At 36.4% G+C, this 23261-nt stretch overlaps 1 protein-coding gene across 1 annotated transcript in view; it reads left to right on the plus strand.

Moving 5' to 3' along the window:
* Window positions 1-23261, plus strand: part of DNAH7 (dynein axonemal heavy chain 7) — a 260268-nt gene that overhangs the window by 28502 nt on the left and 208505 nt on the right. The window contains exons 6-12 of the mRNA XM_005676291.3: window positions 6284-6371; window positions 8042-8222; window positions 10402-10477; window positions 12204-12329; window positions 17758-17877; window positions 21072-21255; window positions 21854-22033. Coding sequence (XP_005676348.1) covers window positions 6284-6371; window positions 8042-8222; window positions 10402-10477; window positions 12204-12329; window positions 17758-17877; window positions 21072-21255; window positions 21854-22033 — 955 coding nt within the window. The remainder of the gene's footprint in view (window positions 1-6283; window positions 6372-8041; window positions 8223-10401; window positions 10478-12203; window positions 12330-17757; window positions 17878-21071; window positions 21256-21853; window positions 22034-23261) is intronic.

The following is a 23261-nucleotide window of genomic DNA, read 5'->3' on the forward strand; positions in this document are numbered from 1 at the left end:
GAACCTGGGTCTCCTGCATTACAGACAAATTCTTTACCAACTGAGCTACGAGGGAAGCCTCCCCTAGCTTTATTGACAAATAAAATTAAAGTGTATGATGTGATGACTTAATATACATTGTGAAAGAATTTCTACAGTCAATTTAGCACATCCATCACCTGACATATTTAAACCCCTCCCTTTTTTTGATAAGAATCCTTAAGTTTTTACTCAGTGAGTAAACTTTATTTACACAACATAGTATTTTCTATAGCCGTATGATAGCATGTATTATTGTTGATGAGAAGCCTGTGTTGCTTTGTTATTACGTTGCAATCTGTGCTTGTACAGTCAGTTTGTCTTTTCCTTTTTTTTCTCTGAATGTTATATTTTCATAGTTTTCTATATAGGCTTTAAAAAACACAGCTTTATTAAGATATAATTTATATACCATTAAACTCACCCATATTAAATGTACATTGAATGAATTTTAGTAAATTTCTATTGTTGTACAACCTTCACCAAAGTCCAGTTTTAGAATACTTCTGTCATCCATAAATTCCCTTTTGCCCATTTCAATTAATCCTCTCTACTGCTGGTTGCCCCAGGCAATCATTGATCTGCTTTCTATCTCTGTAGTTTTATCTTTTCTAAAATTTCACATAAATGGAATTGTACAGTATGTATGTATTAGAAATCCATCTTGTTTATTGTTTGGGGCTATTATAAATGATGCTGCTATGAGTTTTGCATCCAAGTCTTTTTGTGGGCATATGTTTTCACTTCTGGGTAGATACCTAGTTGTAGAAATTCTGTGTTATGTGTTGATAGGAGGTGTGTGTTTAAATTAAGACAATTCTAAATTTTCTTTTGCAAATCATCATACTGTTTTACATTCCTATAAGAATGAATAAAGAAGTTTCTAATCTCTCCACAGTCTTGCCCATGCTTTGTCTTTTGTTTTGTCATTCCAGTAAATGTACTGTTGTATCTTATCACTGCTTTAAGTTGTTATGTCTCTAATGACCAATACGATGGACATCTCTTTTGTAGTTGTTTGGCATTTGCATAATTTCTTTGGGGAATTGTCAATTTAAATCTTTTTGTTTTTCAATTTTAAACATTTTGCCCATTATTAAAAATTGAGTTGTTTGTCTGATTATTGCATTGTAAAAGTTTTTTATATGTTTTCTATGAAGTTCTTTATCAGATATATCCTTTGAAACTATTTTCTTCCAGTCTATGGTTTATCTTTTAATTTTCCTAAGGAATTTTTTAAAAAGCAAAAGTTTAAAGTTTCAAGCTTGATTTATTGATTTTTTTTAATAGTTCATTCTTTTAGAGTCATATCTAAGAAACTTTTCCTATCACAAGACTGTAACTATTATGTTTTGTAGATATTTTAGCTTAACTCTAGTTTTAGTTTTGGCTCTCACATTTATATGTATGCTTTATTTCAGTGTCTATGTTGTGAGGTAAGGGTTAAGTTTTTCTTTTTTTCTTTTGCGTATAGATATCCAAATGTTTCAGCCCCATTGATTGAAAAGACAGTTTTCGTTAAATTACCTTGGCACCTTTGTCAAAAATCATTTTACTGTTTTCCCTTCAACTGTCTGTATTTACACTGCTATTGTGTTGTCTTGATCTCTATGGCTTTATATTAAGTTTTGAAATCAGGTAGTTTAATTCCACAAAATTCTCTTTCAAAATTATTTTGGCTATTCTAGGTCTTTTGCATTTCCATGTATGTACATTTTAATATCATCTTGTCACTTTCTTTATAAAAAGAAAAGCTTACTGAGATATAGTAGACAATGTATTGAATATATAAATCAACTTTGAGAGAATTGCCATTTCAATAATATTGAGCCTTCCAGCCCATGAACATGTTATTTCCCTCTATTGATTTAGATTTTATTTAATTGCTCTCAATAGTGTCTTATATTTTTAATGTACAAATCTTAGACTTTAAAAAAATTATTCTTAAGTACTTCTCTTTTTGTTGTGAATGAAGTTATTTAATTTCATTTTCTGGTTGTTCTTTGTCAGTATATAGAAAAATTGACTTTTGCTTGTTAATTATGTATCATGAGACCTTACTAGTTACTAGTTCTGGAACTTTTTAAAAGGTTCCTTAGAATTTCCTACATATCAACCATGTTCTCTGCAAATATAGATTTATTTCTTCATTTTCAGTTTAGATGTTTTCTTTCTCTTTCCATTTTGCTCTTGGTAGATCTTTCAGTACATTGTTCAATAAAACTTGTGACAATGAAATTTCAAATCTTATGGGAAAGCATTCAGTCATTCACATTTCTGTAGCATGTGAAATGTAGGTTTTTAAGATATTCTTTATTAGATTAAGGTAGTTTTTTTGTGAGGTTTTGTCATGAGTGGGTGCTGGATTTTTGTCAAATGCTGTTTTGATGTCCATTGTGATAATCATTTGATTTTTATTATTTTTTAAATATGGCTGTTCAGTTCAGTCACTCTGTGACCCCATGGACTGCAGCATGCCAGGCTTCCCTGTCCTTCAGCCTCTCTCAGAGTTTGTTCAAACTCATGTCCCTTGAGTCAGTGATGTCATCCAACCATATCATTCTCTGTCATCCCCTTCTCCTCCCGCCTTCAGTCTTTCACAGCATCAGGACTTTTTCCAGTGAGTCAGTTCTTCACATCAGGTGGCCAAAGTATGGGAGTTTTCAGCTTCAGCATCAGTCTTTCCAGTGAATATTCAGGACTGATTTCTTTTCGGATGGACTGGTTGGATCTCCTTGCAGTCCAAGGGACTTTCAAGAGTCTTCTCCAACACCACAGTTCAAAAGCATCTTCCGTGCTCAGCTTTCTTTATGGTCCAACTCTCACATCCATACATAACTACTGGAAAAACCATAACTTTGACTAAATGGACCTTTGTCGGTAAAGTAATGTCTTTGCTTTTTAATATGCTGTCTAGGTTTGTCATAGCTTTTCTTCCAAGGAGCAAGCGTCTTTTAATTTCATGGCTGCAGTCACTATCTGCAGTGATTTTGGAGCCCAAGAAAATAAAGTCTGTCATTGTTTCCTTTACATTAATTGCTTTGTATATGTTAAAGAAATCTTGCATTTCTTTTAATTTCATTGTTATTTATTTTTGTGTAATCCCTTTTATACATTTGTTAAAATTTTAAGGATTTTCAAGTCTACAAATGAATAATATGACACTGTACTTATCTTGTGATGTTTTTGGCTTTGGTATCAGAGCACTACTGGCTTCTTAAAATGAGTTGGAAAGTGTTTCCAACTACTCTATTTTCCAAATGAATTTGTGTAGAATTGGCATTAGTTATTCCTTATCTGTTTGATAGAACTTATTAGTGAGACCATCTGGACCTGCAGTTTTCTTTGTAAAAAGGTTATTACTGATTCAATTAGTTCACTTGATATAGATCTCATCATATTTTTTATTTTTTCTTGAATCATCTTTAATACTTTTTTGCCTTTTAAGAATATTTTCTTTTTATTTAAATTGTCTAATTTGCTGGCATAAAGCTATTCAGATAACTTCCGTGTTCTTAGCCTTTGTGCTCATTTCCTCCCTTGGTACCTATTGACTGCAAGTCCAGACCTTTTCCAGGAGTCTCCGAGGCAGATTTCAATCTCTCCTGCATGAGTTATTGTCTATGGTGTTTTAAATTGTTTCATCTCTTTTGTATCTTCTTTTCATGTTTGAGAAATTTGTTGAAATAATTCCTCAACTGATGACCCTCTAGTTGCTTCAGAATCATGGGCTAACATTGCTACCATTTTCACAGAAAAACTTGAAAAAATAGATGTTTGTGTTACTATCTTGAACCAAAAATCTCTATTGATAAAGAGAAAAAATATCAATTTCGTTCTTTCATTTTTGCAAAATAAAATACATCATATTTTCCCTATAACCAGGTAAAAGTGTTTCTAGCACTGTTTGATTTATTTCTGAAAGGGATGTTGCTTTGATGGAAAGAGCATTGCAGTGTAGAAGCACCTATGGATAATCAAATCCTTGTTTAATATTTAATTAATGATGTGTAAAGGGGAAGTTATTTAATCTCTTTGACATTGTTTCTTCATCTGTACAGTGGGAATAATTATATCACTGTGCCCTGTAAGAGTAGGTGTATGATTTAGAGATAATATATGTGGAACTATTTAGGGTTGACTAGGTGATCAGTAAAGAGCTTCTATTACTGTTTCCAGTGAGCAGAATTTTTGCCTGTGGCCACAGAAAAATAGAGTCATGGAGTATTAGAGCTGAACGGATCTTTGTTCTGATGGCAAGAATTTCTGCAGCCTCTCTTGTTGCCCCCAGCCTCCTATCTCCTCCCCTCCCCTAACCTTGCTGCATCCTTTTAGGTCCACGTTACTCTCAGAGGATGAAATTTGAGTGCCAGGATTCAGAAAATTAGATAAGATAAGCATTTCTGCCATTAAAAAGAAAAACAACCCAGTTATTAAGGTCGTATACTTTATAGTGGCAGAATCTGAGCCCAGATGTCCTGATTCCTGAAGAACATGATGGTCAGTAGTATCTTTTTACTATGCAAACATAAAACAATAAGGTGGTTTCTTTTGCAGTTAAAATAACCCTTCTCTTTCCAACCATAGAATATCTTGACGATCTCTCACCACTCCTTTCATATGCTTATTCCCTCATTTGATAAACATTTATTCAGTTCATTTGCTCAATCGTGTCCGACTCTTTGTGACCCCATCAATCGCAGCACGCCAGGCCTCGCTGTCCATCACCAACTCCCGGAGTTCACTCAGACTCACGTCCATCTAGTCAGTGATGCCATCCAGCCATCTCATCCTCTGTCGTCCCCTTCTCCTCCTGCCTCCAATCCCTCCCAGCATCAGAGTCTTTTCCAATGAGTCAACTCTTCGCATGAGGTGGCCAAAGTACTAGAGTTTCAGCTTTAGCATCATTCCCTCCAAAGAAATCCCAGGGCTGATCTCCTTCAGAATGGACTGGTTGGATCTCCTTGCAGTCCAAGGGACTCTCAAGAGTCTTCTCCAACACCACAGTTCAAAAGCATCAATTCTTTGGCACTCAGCTTTCTTCACAGTCCAACTCTCACATCCGTACATGACCACTGGAAAAACCATAGCCTTGACTTAAAAGACAAAAATCCTAAATCCTAAAGGATTTATGTTCTTTTTATTTAAATTATCTAATTTGCTGGCATAAAGCTGTTCAGATAACTTCCTTGTTCTCAGCCTTTGTATTCATTTCCTTCATTGGTACCTGTTGACTGAAAGTCTAGACCTTTTTCAGGAGTCTTCTAGGCAGATTTCATTCCTAAATGTACTACATACTGAATTAAACTGAGACATTACCTGAGACACTGCTTGAGACATTGCCTTGACTCTTTCCTCTGGTCCATTTAATTGAAAAGCGTAAGCGTGAAGCTCACGGAACAGTGGATTCTTAGATTTTCAAAAGACAAAATAAGTCAGAAGATCCATTCTGAATACCTTCTTTGGTATGATATTTAAGACAGATATTCCATAAACCTCTGGCCTCCACTCGCTGGACAGTTAGTGGGAAAAAGTATTTTATTACACTGTCACTAACCTATATCCATCCCAGGTGAAGTTGGGATCTGCAGCGTGATATAATCAATGATAAGGAGGGTAAAGCTGTTTGAGAACAATTTATTTCTTTGAAGATGTGAACATAGGAGCCCCAGAGGAAGTCACAAAATGTGGATCATATCTGGTACAGATTTTGAAGTAAATTATAGCTAGAAACATTACAGTATTGTATGAATAATTAATCAATAATAAATACATAGAAGCATATGAACTTCTATATCACCTGTTGCTAACTTTTAATGTGGTCCTAGAAATCTGAGAAATGGTCTTTGGAAGAATATATCTGTGTCTTTGGCAAAACTATACTCAAAATCTTTCCCATCCGTGCTTTTCTAAACCTGGTTTATAAATAGTCATACATATTTCAGGAATAATGCAAGAATATTTTTATAAAATTTCAGGAGAGAGATGATTTTGGAGCAGTGAAGAAGAATGAGTAAAGCTTATCAAAAAGGGTGTGGCCTCTGATTTAGATGTTTCAAATCACTTCCAGTATACCTGGGTGTGTGTCTATGAATAAAGAGAAAGTAATCTGGGAGGCATATGGTACCAAGTAAATGTTTTACTATTTTTAAAATGTTCAATAATGTACTTTTCTTATTTTTATAGACTGCAGTCTGATAAATCTATTGATATATGTTCTAACTGACCTTTATATACATTTGAATACTGTTTGTTATTTTCTTAGGCAAGAAGATGCTGCCTTAGACTCAGTGACTCCTGATGAAAGCACAGTTCCAAAACTAACCACTTCTGCAATAGAGAAAGATATCTTGGTAACAAGATATTTCTTTGTCAGTATAATTAAAAGTAAAGGAAGCCCTTGAAGGTGCTTTTATGCTTTTGAGATTATTCTGCACTTCTTCCTTATGGAACTATGTGAATGTAGAAGTAAATATGAAGTTCTACAAAACTGCTCTGTTGGATGACTGAAGGAAATCGTACTTTCCCTTGTCTCCTAAGACCACAGAGAATCTCAAGTCTCCTTGCTCCTGTGTTAAACCTAACCTCATCATGTGTAGCTTTTCCATGTCTTTATTCTATGAGAAATTATCCTAGTTATGTAATGTACATTTCACAAACCATATCAGCTTACTTTAGAAAAAGTGATTCTTCAAGGATTTAAAATACAAAATTTTTTAAAAGTAAATATCAAAGACTTAAACGTTGCTAATTTGAAAGTATTTTGATATTTGAATTCTTTTCTAAGTGACTTGTAAAAGCTTGTGAAAATACATTGAAGTTAAATGTCCATTATTAGAGAAATACTGTCATATCTTAGAATGAATTCCTCATGCACACATTTAACAACATTTGTAAAATTATGGTATGGACTACCAATAGGCCAATTGGAAATTTCATAAATCCTATGGTATAATATTTCTGAGATCAATGAATAGGGAATATTAATTCACTTACAGCTTTTAATATCTACTTCTGATTGACAATAATACAAGGTTCCTAAAGCCATTTTCACACAATTCTACTTCCACATGGGTTCTGTTTAGTACATTACATATTTGGTAATCTAACTTCATGTTTTATAACATACTTATGAATTAAAATAAGAGCTTTGACTTTCTTGAAATAAAAATCATTTTTTAATATAAGTAAGTAAGTAAGTGAAGTCGCTCAGTCGTGTCCGACTCTTTGCGACCCCATGGACTGTAGCCTACCAGGCTCCTCTGTCCATGGGATTTTCCAGGCAAGAGCCCTGGAGTGGGTTGCCATTTCCTTCTCCAGGGAATCTTCCCGACTTAGGGATCAAACCCGGGTCTCCTGCATTGTAGGCAGACGCTTTACCCTCTGAGCCTCCAGGGAAGCCCCAAATAGGAGAGATCAAATAATACCAGGACTTCTCAGGTGGCACAGTGGTAAAAAACCTGCCTGCCCTGCAGGGGACCCAAGGAAAGTAGGTTAGATCCCTGGGTCGGGAAGATCCCCGGGAGTAGAAAATGCCAACCTGCTCCAGCATTCTTACCTGGAGAATCCCATGAACAGAGAAGCCTGGCAGGTTTCAGTCCGTGGGATCATGAAGAGTCGGATTCGACTGAATGACTAAACACAGCACACACAAATAATGGCAATATGAATTGCAGAAGATAACTTTTCATAATTTGTAAATTCTTTGTTCTAAAACTTTAATTTTGCTCAGTAGTTTTATTTTTGATAAATACTTCTCTTATTATAGTACTACAGTGAAAGTGCTAGTTGCTCAGTCATGCCTGGCTCTTTGCAACCTCAGGGACTATAGCCCACCAGACTCCTCTATTCATGGCATTCTCCAGCAAGAGTGGGTGGCCATTCCCTTCTCCTGGGGATCTTCCCAACCCAGGGAATGAACCCAGGTCTCCTGCATTGCTGGCAGATTCTTTACCATCTGAACCACTAGGGAAACCCATTATAGTACTAAACCCATCTCCATTTCTCGCTCTCTTTTCTATAGAGATATTACTATTATATCCACCATGGAATTGATACAGACCATGTAGCACCAATGGAAGACTCTTGGCTGGAGCATGTATTGAATTTAGTCCCCCAGCATCTGAAAGTCCTCACTAACAGCATACTTGCATTGTCTGATGAAATGAGAGAAGATTATCTTCTTAGTGTAAAAAAATCCATAGGTAAATCAGTGTTTCTCTTTGCTTTATGATTTGAATGTGTCATATTAAAGATGAATTTTTAAAAGTTTAAAGTTGACATCTATACTTGAAGCTATTTATTATATTTATTATGCTGTTTATTGTTTTGCTATTATATTGCTTCAGGTCTCAAGCAAATTTCATTAATAAAGTGTAGCAAAAAAATTTCTTTCTATTTGTAAAGGTATATCCCCTCAACAAAGAACATAACTGAAAATTTTAATGTTAGTTAGCATTCAGTTCAGTTCAGTTCAGTTGCTCAGTCATGTCCGACTCTTTGCAACCCCATGAATCACAGCACACCAGGCCTCCCTGTCCATCACCAACTCCCAGAGTTCACTCAAACTCATGTCCATCGTGTTGGTGATGCCATCCAACCATCTCATCCTCTGTCATCTCCATTCTTCTCCTGCCCCCAATCCCTCCCAGCATCAGGGTCTTTTCCAATGAGTCAACTATTTGCGTGAAGTGGCCAAAGTATTGGAGTTTCAGCTTCAGCATCAGTCCTTCCAATGAACATCCAGGACTGATCTCCTTTAGGATGGACTGATTGGATCTCCTTGCAGTCCAAGGGACTCTCAAGAGTCTTCTCCAACATCACAGTTCAAAAGCATCAATTCTTCGGCACTCAGCTTTCTTCACAGTCCAACTCTCACATCCGTACATGACCACAGGAAAAACCATAGCCTTAATATTACTGATATCATAAAGTAGAGTGTGATCAATTACAAAATTATTGCAGTGGATCAGAGGTTAGCAAACTACAGTTCACAGGCCCAATTTAGCCCACTTCCTGATTTTGTAAATAAAGTTTTGCTGAAACATAGCTACACACTTTCATTTGCATATTTGCATATTTGTCTATAGCTGCTTTTGTACGTAAGAGACTGAGGAGTTGTGATAGAGATCTTGTGGCTCACAACTTGAAAATACTAGCAATCTAACCCTTTATATAAATGTTTGCTGACTTGTGGCATAAACCAATACACTCCAAGACTGAGTAATAATCAGCATCATTTAAAAAATTCTCATTTCTGGACCCATCTGAATTAAAACCTCTGGAGGCAGGTCTTTCATATCTATGCTTTTTTAAAGAAAGGTTCTCTAGTTGTTTGTGGTAGTAAGCCTGATAGAACTGACTCTGTGTCAGATTGGGAGAAATTATATTGCTTTGAAATGGTCTGGGAACCCTTCAAGGAGGAGATCATTCATTACATTTAAGACTGCTGTTGAGTGTCTCGGTCATGTAAAGAGCCAAATTCTTGCCCCTGAAGAGTCCGTAATGTAATAAGAGGGATGGACAGATTACTAAATGATAAAGCAGAGTAGGAAATACAGTAAGAAGAGAAATCGAGAACATGCTCTAAGGGAGAAGAGGTCATGTCTGACTTGTTAGGAGGGACTCGGGGGTACCTGAACTGAATCGTGAAGGATGAACATGTATTAGGAAATATGCATGGCCTAAGAAATGGTGGAAATGATAGTACACAAAAGTGAAAGGCTCTTCTGGGCTTGCAAGCCCTTCTGGTGGCCCAAGAAAAGGGTGCATTTCAGGAAGAGGGAAAGTATATTAAGGGCCTTACAAAAGGCAACTTCTTAAAAGCATTTGAGGGTAAAGGAGAGTCACTGAAAGATTTTAAGCAGAGGGGTAGTAACATATTTGCATTTTAGAAAGAGCATCTTCAAAGAAAAGTAGGAATAGTAGAATTAACTGAATTAAGGACCACAGAAGCAGAGGGAGCTCACTTTACTGATTTCTTAACAAGATAGTTCTATGCTCTTGAGCAATTTAAAAGAGAACAGAGCAATATTTATCTTTCCTCAGTGAAGGGAAACTACTGCTCTGTATTGATGACTTTCAATTCAGTCAGACTACTTTCAGTGGTACATAGCTCAAAAGGAAAATGTAATATTAAAAGCAATGATTTTCAAATGAAAGAATGAGACATCATTAAGATGGAGTACATACATTCTCAAAGACACAGACATCATAGATTTTCTCATAAAAAATTAAAAAATCTTGCGTTTATTAATACACAAATTGCTCATTATTTTAAAATGCTTAATATAAATAATTTTAAAGGAGTTAATTTTGCAGTTGTTTGGGAAATACTGTAATTACTATAAGATTGTTGATCGGAACTTTTCAATTTTCTTTTAGTTGATTTTGTTTTGAAAGATCCTAGAGAAAAGGAAGATGACAGAAAGGTAGAAGAACTCCCACCCCATCGTGCTGAGTAAGCAATTAATTTTCTCTAAGAATACTGGCTTTTTGATCATCTCTGTGTATGTGGATATCTTTATACACTGGTTATATTTTCTCATATATATGTTTATAATTTGTGTACTTCATTTATACAAGTGGTTGTACTATCTTTATGTATTTAAGCCCTAATATGTTATGTTTGGGCTTCCCAGGTGGCTCAGTGATAAAGAATCTGCCTGCCAATGCAGGAGACAGGGGTTCCATCCCTGGGTCATGAAGATCCTATGGAGGAGGAAATGGCCACCCACTCCAGTATTCTTGTCTGGAAAGTCCTATGGACAGAGGAACCTGGCGGGCCATAGTTCATGGGGTTGTAAAGAGTCAGACACGACTAAACAAAAACACATTATGTTTATAAATTGTTGGATAAATGGATAGGCAGGCAGACGTACTGACAGATGAATGCTTATATGGTTAAAATAAAAGTTTGCTGGTGAAAGAACTTGACACAGATCTTTGTATTTCCACAGCTCCAAGCATGGGCTTCAGATATGATGCAGACATGAAAACTTGATGGCATTCTGAATGCCTCAAAACATTGGGAACATTATAGAAAATATGCAGATATAGAACGTATTTCATTTTATTACATGGATTAAAATATAGAATGCATAATATGAAAATTCACTTGCTATATATTTTCCCTAAAATAATTAATGTTTAGGAATACATCTCTTAAATAGTTTGAATAGAACTTATGTAATTAAGTAACCACTTCAGTTAACAACAAAAAAAAAGAGTCAATATATTTTCTATGGAGAATATTTTTCTCCCAGGTATAGACAAAAGTTATCCTTTGTAATTGTAAAGGTGGTATGGCCACAAATGACAAACTGAATTAAACTTACTATATATTACAACAAGACTGAGTGTTTAAAATTAATGAGTAAAAACAATTACAGGCATAAAATATAAGTGTTTAAATATACTCTGAAAGATGAAGATGGCCCATCTTTAATATATAAAAGATGATTATTCAAGTTGGAAGAGTTACCAAATATTATTATTAAACCCTCTATCATTCGTGTCTGACTCTTTACGACTCCATGAACTATAGCCTGTAGAGCTCCTCTGTCTATAGAACTGTCTAAGCAAGAATACTGCAGTGGGTTGTCATTTCCTTCTCCAGGGGTTCTTCCCGACCCAGTGGTTGAACCCTGGTCTCCTGCATTGCAGGCAGATTCTTTACCATCTAGCCATCAGTTACAGAGTACATGTCTTTAAATAGAATGTTAGTGTTCCTGATCTTGTAATGACCTTTAAGTCAGAGGTGAAATTTAAGGAGATTTCTAGGCTAGACTACATTCTTAAAATGTTTTAAAAACCACAGGGGTATAAAATGTTTAAATATTTCCTTTTAAAAAAATCTTTGAAGATGTACATAGAACATAGCTGGCTATTCTTTTCTGCTTAATTACTGTTAGTTATTTGTGGACTCCATCAGATCAATCTTTTAGGGGAAAAACGTCCTTATATAATAAAAATTCAAATATAATTTTATATGCATTAGAAAGTATACTAAACCATAATGAGTATGACTTTTATATACTTTAAAGCATAATTATATAACATGTTTTATTATTACCATGAGGGATAATTTAAATTAAACTCAAAAAAATATTACTCAAAAAGTATTTTGAATGTTATAATATTTTTGATTTTTAAAGAAGATTATTAAATATTTTCTCTGTTTTCAGGATGGAAATTCTTCCAAAGCCTTGGAGGAAATCATTTTTAGCTGCAAGCAGTTATATTCGGGATCACTTGAATGCAATGAACCCTACAATGTTATCAGTGCTAGATTTGTGGCACAGTACTTTTAAGTAAGTATTTCTGGCCTTACTGAAGTTTTTTGTTGTTGTTGTTTATTTTTTAAGAGAGATGAAAGCTATTCTATCTTAATTATTTCATTTATTATTTTAACTATAAATTTTAAAATTCTTGCAAATTTAACCTAAGTATTTAAACATGGTTGTAAATAACATAGAATTATATGGAGTAATAAGTGAGCATCACCATCGTCTCTAATCCAGTTCTTCCTTCCCCACCCCCCACCCAATTACCACATTTATTTTAAGGAGTAGTCATAGTTAAAGAACTGAATTGCCATGACTTGTTTTAAATCCCATGGAACATTAGCTGCTACAATAATCTGTATTGTTCAGAGACCTAGGAAGTACTGCCCATGTGACTGGCATGAGGTGAAGTTTCTGGGCAACTGTTGGAGATTGTACATCTCCGTGTGGGTGATGTTGTGGTGTGAACACTGATGGGCACTGTGGTGCTAAAGGTCTTGGCCCTAGGGCTGAGGACAGTTTACCTCACAGTTTAGAAGCTCGAGCTTTGTATGCTCCCCTTGTGCCATCCCTTCCGAGGCACTGGGGGGCATCCTAGCAATAGGCACACGTGGACATATGTATTTATAAAATATGCAGAAGTAATATAGTTTTATATTATTTTTCTCAAAGAAGACCTCTCAAAACCTGGGTGGATCTCTGTCTAGAGGATATGGCACCCAGGTCTCCAGGGTGGTCCGTGAACCTTTTCTCACCCTCCCAGCCAAAGCCGCCACAGTTTACTTGCAATCTGCTCTCCAGGGCCTCTTGGTTCTTAATAGCAGGTATTGTTATGAGGGCATAATAATGAGCACATTTTCTCACCTCCTGCAGACCAACGAAGGGAAAGCTAAGAGCTCTGTGTGCTACAGAAGTGCAGCTGTTGTTTCTGTTCTGGGAAGCCCCCTGGACATACACCAGGGAGGCCTCACTGACCAACTTCTCTGAATTCCTTCTGAAGTTGGGATCCTTAGCACACAGGAACCCCTAACCCTAACCAGGAAGCCAAGCCACCCAGAATCACCCCAGCTCTGCCACCCTCCCATCAGAGGCTCTCTTCAGTTCCCACCTGTGAGATGAATGTGGGTTTGCGGTGTCTGAGGCCCCTCCTCACCCTCCCTCTGTTCCTCTTTCCCCTTCTTCCTTTGTTTAACAAATTTTAACTTAATCTCGTTGTACAGATATGTATGTAATTATATATGATCACATAAATGTGATATACGCTTTTTAAGTGCAATGCTCTTTTTCTTTACTTTACCTGACTTCACCCACCTGGACTTTCTTTTCCTCATGGCTTCCCTTCTTTCCACCAACCCAGCAAAAGATGTGATAACCATTAGTGGGACATCTTCTCATTTTTTTGCTCTGGGCCCACGTAGCCAAATGTATATGTATGGCCACACACATGTATATACATACATAGCATAAAACTAGCCTTTATCAGGGAGACTACTTAACTGTTAGAAATGACATCCTTTCAACTTTCCGTTGCGTAATGTGGATTTATTTGTCTTTTTGAATTTGTCTTATAGGAATAGGAAGAGGCCATCTCCCTGCCTTGTGCTTTTTTCATTCCTTTCTTTTAGGTACTGGTACTCAGATATCTCCTGGACAAGGCCTGTGATCTAGTTTTGTATGTAATGATAAGATCATACAGTATAGTATCTTGCTTTCACAAAGGGTGTTTATATGCACTAGTACATTTTCAAAACACTACCACAGTGTTGTTTTTCTTTTGTTTTAAAATACTGGTTCATAGGTGCAGCTGCCAGAATACACTGGGCTGGACAGTGGAGGATGAGCATCATTGCCTAATATTGTCGTAAAGGGCTAGACTTTGTCTGTTACACAGTGAAAGGAGGCAAGAGACAAAATCAAAGGAGGAAGGGGAAGAAGTAAAAACAACAAAGCTGAGATAAGAAAACAGTAAATAGTATATGTGTCCAAAATTAGTGTTCAGGGTTGTAGTGGCAGAGGTATATTTAGTTGTAGCAGCTAAAGCAAGGACAAGTGAGAAAGGAGCTTTGTGGTCTGCGGGTGGGAAGAGAGCCCTACCAGCTCCTATGTTGCCTTTGTTGGTGTAAGTCATTTTCACTCTGTGTGAATATTAAGAGTGGGCTGGGCTGTCAGAGTGCTGCTCCTCTGAGTAGAAGCCAGCATTGGACACACAGGGCATCCTTACTCTGAGTCTGCCCTGAATCTCAGCAGGTCTTGAAAAAATAGGCCATCTTTGTGTGACTGTCTGGTGGTTCAGACGGTAAAGAATCTGCCTGAAATGCAGGAGACCTGGGTTTGATCCCTGGGTTGGGAAGATCCCCTGGAGAAGGGAATGGCTACCCACTCAGTGGGAGATCCGAGTGACTAAGCATACACGCTCTGTGTAACAATGAGTTAGGGGTGAGTTGGGAATGGTAATGCAAAAAATCACTGGAATGACTCTAAAATGACTGAATGTGGAATCCTAAAGGGATGCTCTCTAGATGAAAATGTGCAATTTCATGTCACTCAATATTTAGGCTTATAGAACCCACTTAATGTCAAAAATGGTATTTATAATGTAGTCAAAAATGTACATAGCACCCAGGTAGTTTTGCTTGAAAAATGGTATATGCAGGGGGACACATATATATATACAGTGTATATATTATCATAGAAATTACAGTAGAAATCAGAGGATGTCAAAGAAAAGATAAAGTGGATTTTTTAAATTCATGGTTTGACCAAGGTGAGTCCAATAAAATATTACTAGAACACCATGGATTAATTTACTGTACAGTACTCAGGGAGGATACAACTTGATTACTCTTTAAATTAAGGGTGCTTAAAAAGGTGCTAAAACTAACTCATAAGAAGAGACATGCAAAGAAATTGAAATAAAAACTACATTGAGATATCATTGTATTTTTCATTGGATTGACAAAATTCCAGTATATTAACATCATGCATTGTTAGTGAAGCTTGAAGAAATGGGCACCCTTTTGAGGGGAATCTGGTCATATCTATGAAAATTATAAATTCATTTACAGCTGAATCTAGCAATCTCATTTCTGGGAAATTAGCTTACAGATAAAAACCTGAAAATATAGCAAGTGATAGAGATTCAGGGTTCTTTATTGTACCAGGTGTTAAGAGGATAAGCCTGGAAACAACCAAGTAATCATTGATAGTAGACTGGTTCAGTAAATGATGGTACAGTCACACAGTGGAATACAGCTATGAAATACAAATGAGAACAGTATCAATGTGCTGCTATGGAAAGGTCTCCAGGAAGTTTTAGTAAGTGAAGAAAGCAAGTGCAGAGCACTGCCTAGAGTGTGCTACTTCGAATGCAACAAAGGAGGATAACTGGCAAGAGCAGAACATGTTTCTAAATTCATGGAGCAGGCAAGAAACATGAGCACTTGGGGTGTGATTGAAGAGGCAACTTGGGCCCAGTAAGAAGTGAGATTGTAGCAATTCCCTGGTGGCTCAGACGGTAAAGCGTATGCCTGCAATGCGGGAGACCTGGGTTCGATCCCTGGGTTGGGAAGATCCCCTGGAGAAGGAAATGGCAACCCACTCCAGTACTCTTGCCTAGAAAATTCCATGGATGGAGGAGCCTGGTGGGCTACAGTCCATAAGGTCATGAAGAGTCGGACATGACTGAGCGACTTCACGAAGACGTGAGATTAGCTTTGAGAACTAGAAATCAAAGTCAGAGACTGACTTGATGTTAAGTCCAGAGTGTTGGGCCAAGACTGCTGAAGACCCTTCTGCCTGAAATCAGTGATGGATCCAAGGATCAAGGTAGGTTACAGACTATGATGAGCATCAGGTGGCAGGTGTGAGGATGGGAGGGATCCATGACTGCTGAGTCTCCAGAAATTGACATCTGCTTGCTTGCCGCAGGTAAAGGATAGGAAGAGTTCAGGGAAGAACCCGACATTCAATCTGGGTGATTTGGGACTGTTATTTGTTGAGTATCTTTTTTTCCTGACTCTTTCTGTAGTGTTAAACCAGTGATTAAAACTATTGTTCTACTCCTAGATTGTTGTAGGAATTGTCCTGAGAAAGTAGGACCAGTGTCCGGTAGTACTTTTGCCATCTTAAAAATTCAGCCTTTTGACCAAATAGGGGGCGTTATAAGAGATTTCATGAGAAAACTTCTGTAAAACTTTTGTAAAAGCCTGTCAGTCTCAAAACAGGAAAGATGGGTACCCTGTGCTTAGAACTGTCTCTAAATCAAACACCAAGGAAGTGCAGGGAAAATTGGTCTGGTTGCTCAATGGCACAGTGAATTCCAGGGCTCCTGCCCCAGCAACTGCCGTTCTTCAGGGCTGCTTCACATGGCACGCACCTGCACCCTGATTTATAGCTACAGCTTTAAAGCAGAAAGTCACATTGAACATGTTGAGTTAGAAGCCTAAAGAGAGCAGATTATGTTTAGTATGTGCCGTCATGCTACATTTTAGAAATATTTTATGTAAAACTTTGCTTTGCACTGCTCAGTTGTCCAGAATAATGCATTACCAATGATTCTTCAGCAATGGCTATACCGACTTTGTGCATAATATATCACTGATGTCATGTACTGAACTCATTATAATCTAGGAGATGGACTTCCACTTGTGAAAGGAATCTAAAGAGATGTGAGACGTGTTTTATTTACTAACCAAGATTTTATATTGGTCTTTAAGCAAAAATTAAATGTAATGTTTTAATAGTGTTTACTACCTTTCAGATAACATAGAAAACGTTTGATCATGTAGAAATTGAAAAGCAATTTCTTTAGGAAAGTAATCTGTGGTTAAACTGAGGTGCATAACAATGATACTAATAGATACTATTGCTCTTTAATGGGCTAGAGAAAATTCTTGAGTGAAGCATGTTTGTAACAATATTATAGTGTTGTAGTCAGAACTGAAAACTATTGGCTGAAGTAAATACAGTTTTCTGAAAAAAAAAAAAAAACCACACAAGTTCAAAAGATTTTTTTATACACTGGGTCATAATTAGGTGTGAGAACTTCCTCACCTCATGGCTTCCCAATATCCAGGATTGCTCTCTTCTCAGAATGGGTACAGTTTTTGTTTTAGGAGGAGTGGACCTTGTAAGCTTTGAGCCCTACCTCTTTTCCTGTTATAATTATTCTAGTTAGAAGAAAAATTCAGTCTAACTATCCATAAAATTTCAGTTATTATATCCTTCTATTGTATAGCACTCTTTCATAATGACAGGAACTGTGTTCCTGTTGAATTTAATTATATTATTTTAAAATTAAAATGTTTTATGTTCTAGAATATTTTTATGAAACACAAATTTTAGTGATAAAACCTAGGAATATTGTTTATGAGAAGGGAACAACCAATTAGCAAAATATCAAATACCAAACAAAGCCACTCATACGTAAATCACTGTTCATTGACATCTCTTGCAGAAAGTTACGGTTAGTTGATATAGAAGAATTTCACAATCGTCAGGATGCATTGGAGCTGTCAACTTTTCAGACAATTGTCATGAAACACATGGAATCTGCCAAAGAGACTCTACTGAAAATGTAAAGTTTTGAAATTTCATGTACAAAAAACATACATTTTAAAATGTGATGATTGAGCTACTGTAGTTTAACTGCTTTCAGAAAATCTCATTTTAACAAGTTTGTAATCATTTCTGATTGAGAGTTAAATATGATGTGTTTAACTGTCTTGCTCTGTGATGTCTATCCAGATGTTCTATGCAGCATAGATAGTATAGAAACTAAGATGGTTATAATTGATGGTTTTTTTTCAATGTCTTGTTTCTACGCTCTCCTCTGAGGGTAGGGTTGGATAACATGGGGGCGGGAGGGTAATGATCATCAACTAATCATTCTCCAGATACTTCTTTGAGTCTGCTATGAAGACATGCAAAGTAATATGCCTATTACATCTTGATTTTAGATGGAGGATACAGAAGAGTTTAAAGGGAAAATATTCTTTAAAGGAGTTTATAGTTGTATTGGGAGGGTAGACCTATCAAATGAAAATTAAACATCATTTCGATTTGGCCCTTCAAAATGCAATAGCCACATATGATAATTATTGATACTGGTGCCAGATACTATGTTCTGAAACAATACAGGAAAATTGTCTCTGTTAGAGGTCATTAGTGAAGTGAACTCGCTCAGTCGTGTCCAACTCTTTGCGACCCCGGGGACTGTAGCCCGCCAGGCTCCTCTGTCCATGGGATTCTCCAGACAAGAATACTGGAGTGGGTTGCCATTTCCTTCTCCAGGGGATCTTCCCGACCCAGGGATTGAACCTGGGTCTCCCGTTTGGCGGGCAGATGCTTAGAGGTCATTAAGTTATTACAAATAGAACATTAAAATTGGATCACATTTAAGATGGCAGAGGACATGAAACTCCAGCTTGGTTGGAAGTTATCTTTTAACAGCTTATGGCTAAATCTTTCCTTTATGTTTTTTCTTCACTAATACATTAGAAGCAAATTCTTCGTTTGATATTACTTGAAAGAACTTTAGACTTTTATATAATATTAGTATTTATTTCTTATAAAAAATAGAGGAGAAGTGTGGAATGAAACTTCATAATTAATTGCAGAGAAGAATATGACCTCATAAGCACAGAATAAAAATAAATATAACTTATTCTATAACTTTAGGGTTCTACCCCAGGATTACATTTCCACTGCAAATTTTAGTAGACTGGATGTCAAAGAAAAGAGTAGAGGATAAACCTTTATTGAGTTATTTTGCTGAAAGATGTAGATTGATTAACTGTATATCTTGATGCTGCTTAATTGATTCTGAGGGAAGAATGCTCTGACCATACTTTAAATAGGGATCCAGAATGTGTTTTATCATGGCTGAAAGGCAGAACATCAGCTCACCACAGTGGAGAAACAATTAGTAAATGATTAATTGTGAAATCTTCTTAGTCCTCGTCCTCCACTTCTATTCAGCATTTGCTGTCGTTTATCACTACCGCCTTCTCTAAGTCTCTGTTCTGTGTCTCTGTGTCTATTTCTTTTTTGATCTCTTTTTCTGACTCTACTTAATCTTACTCTCTTCTCTAAGAATAGAGGCTGTGCAGGTATTTGCTTTCATTTTTCTTCTCTATATTCTCAACAATTTCATGATTTCTTCTCTCTTAGCTGTCTTAAGAGCTTATGTTGTCTGAGCTCTGTGTCCCTCTGATAAAATTTCTACTGTATATCTCCAGTTGAATGAAATGTCAGCACCTGGTTCTCAACATTTCCATAACAGTATTTACTCTTTATTCCAGACCTGCCATTCTTCTTCTTCTGGACAATTCCCAGGCCAAGTTGAGAAGTTTTTTTTACTTTTTCTATGTCTTTTACTCATCATCTACATCCTCACCATCCCCAGGCTGCCTCTAGCCATATTCAGTGTATCTTTAACTATTCTTTTTTTGTTGAGATACATTTCATATGTCTTCATCTCTTGCCTGAGCTACTGGAAACTTCTCAGTCCCCTTAGTATCTGCTGTATCTGGCTTCGCTCTCTCCCCTTAGTATTTGCTACCTATCCTGTTTACCTGTTGCTTTAGCAGTCGTGCCCCATTGCAGAAGGATATGCTCTTTATTCATAGAGCATAAGCTTGTCCCAAGTTCTTGTGTTTAACTCCCAAGTTCTGCAAAGTCCTGCACACTTTGCCCCACTTACTTATTCTGATTTTCTAGTCTGTTAGCTCTGATACGGATAGCAAAATGATTAGATATATTTGCCCTACCTCTCCCACCTATTTTTCATATCTTCTACTTCAGATCCTTTTCTCATGGTCTTTTCGCTTCATTTTTATCTATTCTTTAGTGAAATTGCCCTCTTCACTATAAAACTCTTCTCTAAGTAGAAAATATGACTCTATCCTTTGATTTCAAATGTATCTGCTTTTCTGCTATGACATGTTGCCTTCCCTATTCTAAAAGATAAAGGATTATGTCATATTTTTCATATCTCCTGAGGCACTGTCCCTAGCACAGAGGCACAAAACATGTGTTTGTTAAAGGGACAAATACATACATTTAAAACTTTGATCTCTCTGGGAGCATTCAGGCAACTCCTGAACTTATACTGATTTCTTAAAAATTCTATCTTATAAAAGAGGTACAAATATTCCTTAATTTTAGTGTTGGACAGTGGTTTTGTAAACTGAAAACTTGGCTTATCACAACGTGTCTGTGAATATGAAATTCATTGTTTTCCTTTTATTACAAGGATGCATATACATTTGAAACTTGTTTTAAATCAATCACTCTTTTAGAATTTCTCATTAAGGAGGATAAGAAAAGAACATACTTGATTTTGTTGTTTTGTCTCTTCAGCTATCATTGTGAAATAGAATAGCATAAAATATCAAATGGGTTGAACCAAAAAAGGCCTCTCTTGATTTAATGTTACTCACATTTTAGCTTTAAATGGACAAATCCATGGAAAGCATGCCTTGTAATATCCAGTAAAGATAATTTTTATAATATCCAAAGAGTGTCATACATGGAGTTCAAGTTACGTTTTTATCACAGCATCATGTCATTGAGCCATTTTCCATTGTCTGTGATTAAAATTTCTTAGGAGGGATGAAATATGCTAGCACTTACATTTCAGAAAGTGGATAATGTCACTTGGCAATATACCTCTCCAAGAAGACCTTTGGATGTTCAGAAGTCACTGTTAATGTAAGAGGAGTAATTCACTGAAAGTATTAACTTTTAAAAGTCTTTTGTTCTTTGAAGGTGGTTTCCAGAAGTGCAGAATATTTATTACCAAGGTAATAAAAAGAAACTATTGCCAACTGGTGACAGCAGTGCCAAAATGGAATCTTTTTTCAACTGTGCTGCTACACTTATGACTTTACAACTGCAGGAACTCGCTTTGGTTTCCATGCAAGATTTCACAGACTTAATTGCACAGCCTCCAGTAAGTAAGATTTAGTCATACCAATATTCACGTACCAATTTATTTTCAGTTCTTTGAGAGTGGATAATTATAACTTTTACCAGTGAGAGATCAGAAAGTATATCTTTATACCTATTACACTTAACTGTTTTAAAAAAGACTTAGTGTCAACCTACATGTGTAGAATATATTATTATTATATTAGTGAGGTTAGTGGGAATAAGTGAAAATTCCCATCATTGGGAAATTTGGGCCATGATGACTGGGGAAGACTTCTTCAAACAACGCTTTTCTTACTGGAAGAAGGTCCTGATGCAGGTGAGCAGCCTGGGAATTTGCATATTCTCCTCTTGGGCTCCTTCTTGCATGATTCTAGAGCCCCACTGCTATACACATCTTCCTTTTTCTGGCCTCTTGACCCTATAGTAGATACCAACAAGTCTAGCTGGGAATGGCTCTTATCTTTTTTGGTACAGCTCCTCCTTGGGTTAACTGTCTAGGTCATGAGAGGAAGGGTGTATTCTCCTGGGACCAGTGCCCTCCTTAGTCTCTCACAATTGATATGTATATTTATGGATACTTTATAATATATACATTTTATATAATTTATTTGTTGCAGGATTCTGTTAGAGCCTTTGAACATCCAGGTTTTGTCATGAGGCTGATTCTTGATAACGACACCATTAAGTTTGAACCTGATTTCAATGATTATACAGACATTCTTCTAAATGTTTATGATGTCATGATTAAGGCTGTGAACTTTGTGCCAAGAGTTGAGACAAAACTGTATTCCAAATGGGTAAGTAGCAACGATATTCTGATTGCTTGAATTTGCATGACAGTATTTCCTTCAAATAACTTCTAGAAGGTATAGACTGGTATCTTCCGCTTAATGGAATATAAATGACTTAATCACATTGGCTTATAAGGCAGTTTTGCTTGAAAACATACTATTTTCCCATTAGCTTCTCTTTAATACCAGTTTCTTAGACCAGTCTTTCATTGCACTCAGCTGAAAACTTTCTGAGGGGGAAGAATTAAAGTTGTGATCAGGTCTGGCTTCCCTTCTCTCTTTGGCCGAATATTTAGCAACATTCTGCTGAACTACAATATTTCAACAGTAGTTATTGCAATCTAGTATCTGAAATGAGCATGTCTGAAAATTCATTTACTTAAAAGCTTTTCAAGTTTCCTAAGTCCAACCATTAGCTTTCTTTTTCCTTTTTTATTTTTTAAATAGTTTGTAAGTTTGTCATGCATAAGAAGAGTACAGGACTCTTTAAAGTTTTAAGGCTAATGTTTAAAGTTTTAAGTAGTAATAAAGTTAACACCTTCATGCCTTCAATCTAACTCATACAATGTGACCTTTAAGCTCTGCCCCTCAGTTGTCCTTCCCTGTTCATAGTTTTGTTCTTCTACCTTCTAGCAAAGGAGTCATTATCTTGCATTTTGTAGTTATTATTCCAAATTTTTAAAGATAAACTTACTATCAATACATAGCTGCATATTAAATTTCTTTTTAGTTTTTTCATATTGTTGTATAGATAGAGTCATCTTATAAATAGTCCATGACTTGTTTTATTTTACTTAACATTGTGATTGTGACATTATTCATTTTGAGAATATTATCATCTCCATAGATCTAACTTTTTTATTTTTATTTTCTCAGGACCCATTAACTTTTTTTTCAACTAAGCCTGATCATTTTTGATAGTCTCTTGTACTTAGTTATATATTCATTACTCTTCTCTGTTTGCCAATCTGAGTCCTGCTCCTGGTGGTTTATTTCTGTAAGTTCTTTTCCTTTATTACTATGGCCTTAAGTGTCTGCCTGCAATGCGGGAGACCTAGGTTCGATCCCTGGGTCCAGAAGATCCCCTGGAGAAAGAAATGGCAACCCACTCCAGTATTCTTGCCTGGAGAATCCCATGGACAGAGGAGCCTGGCGGGCTACAGTCCCCGGGGTCGCAAAGAGTCGGACATGACTGAGCGACTTCACTTGTACAATTGAGAACTTTATGCAGGAC

This window comes from Capra hircus, chromosome 2, assembly GCF_001704415.2.
Source record: "Capra hircus breed San Clemente chromosome 2, ASM170441v1, whole genome shotgun sequence".
Classification (NCBI taxonomy): Eukaryota; Metazoa; Chordata; class Mammalia; order Artiodactyla; family Bovidae; genus Capra; species Capra hircus.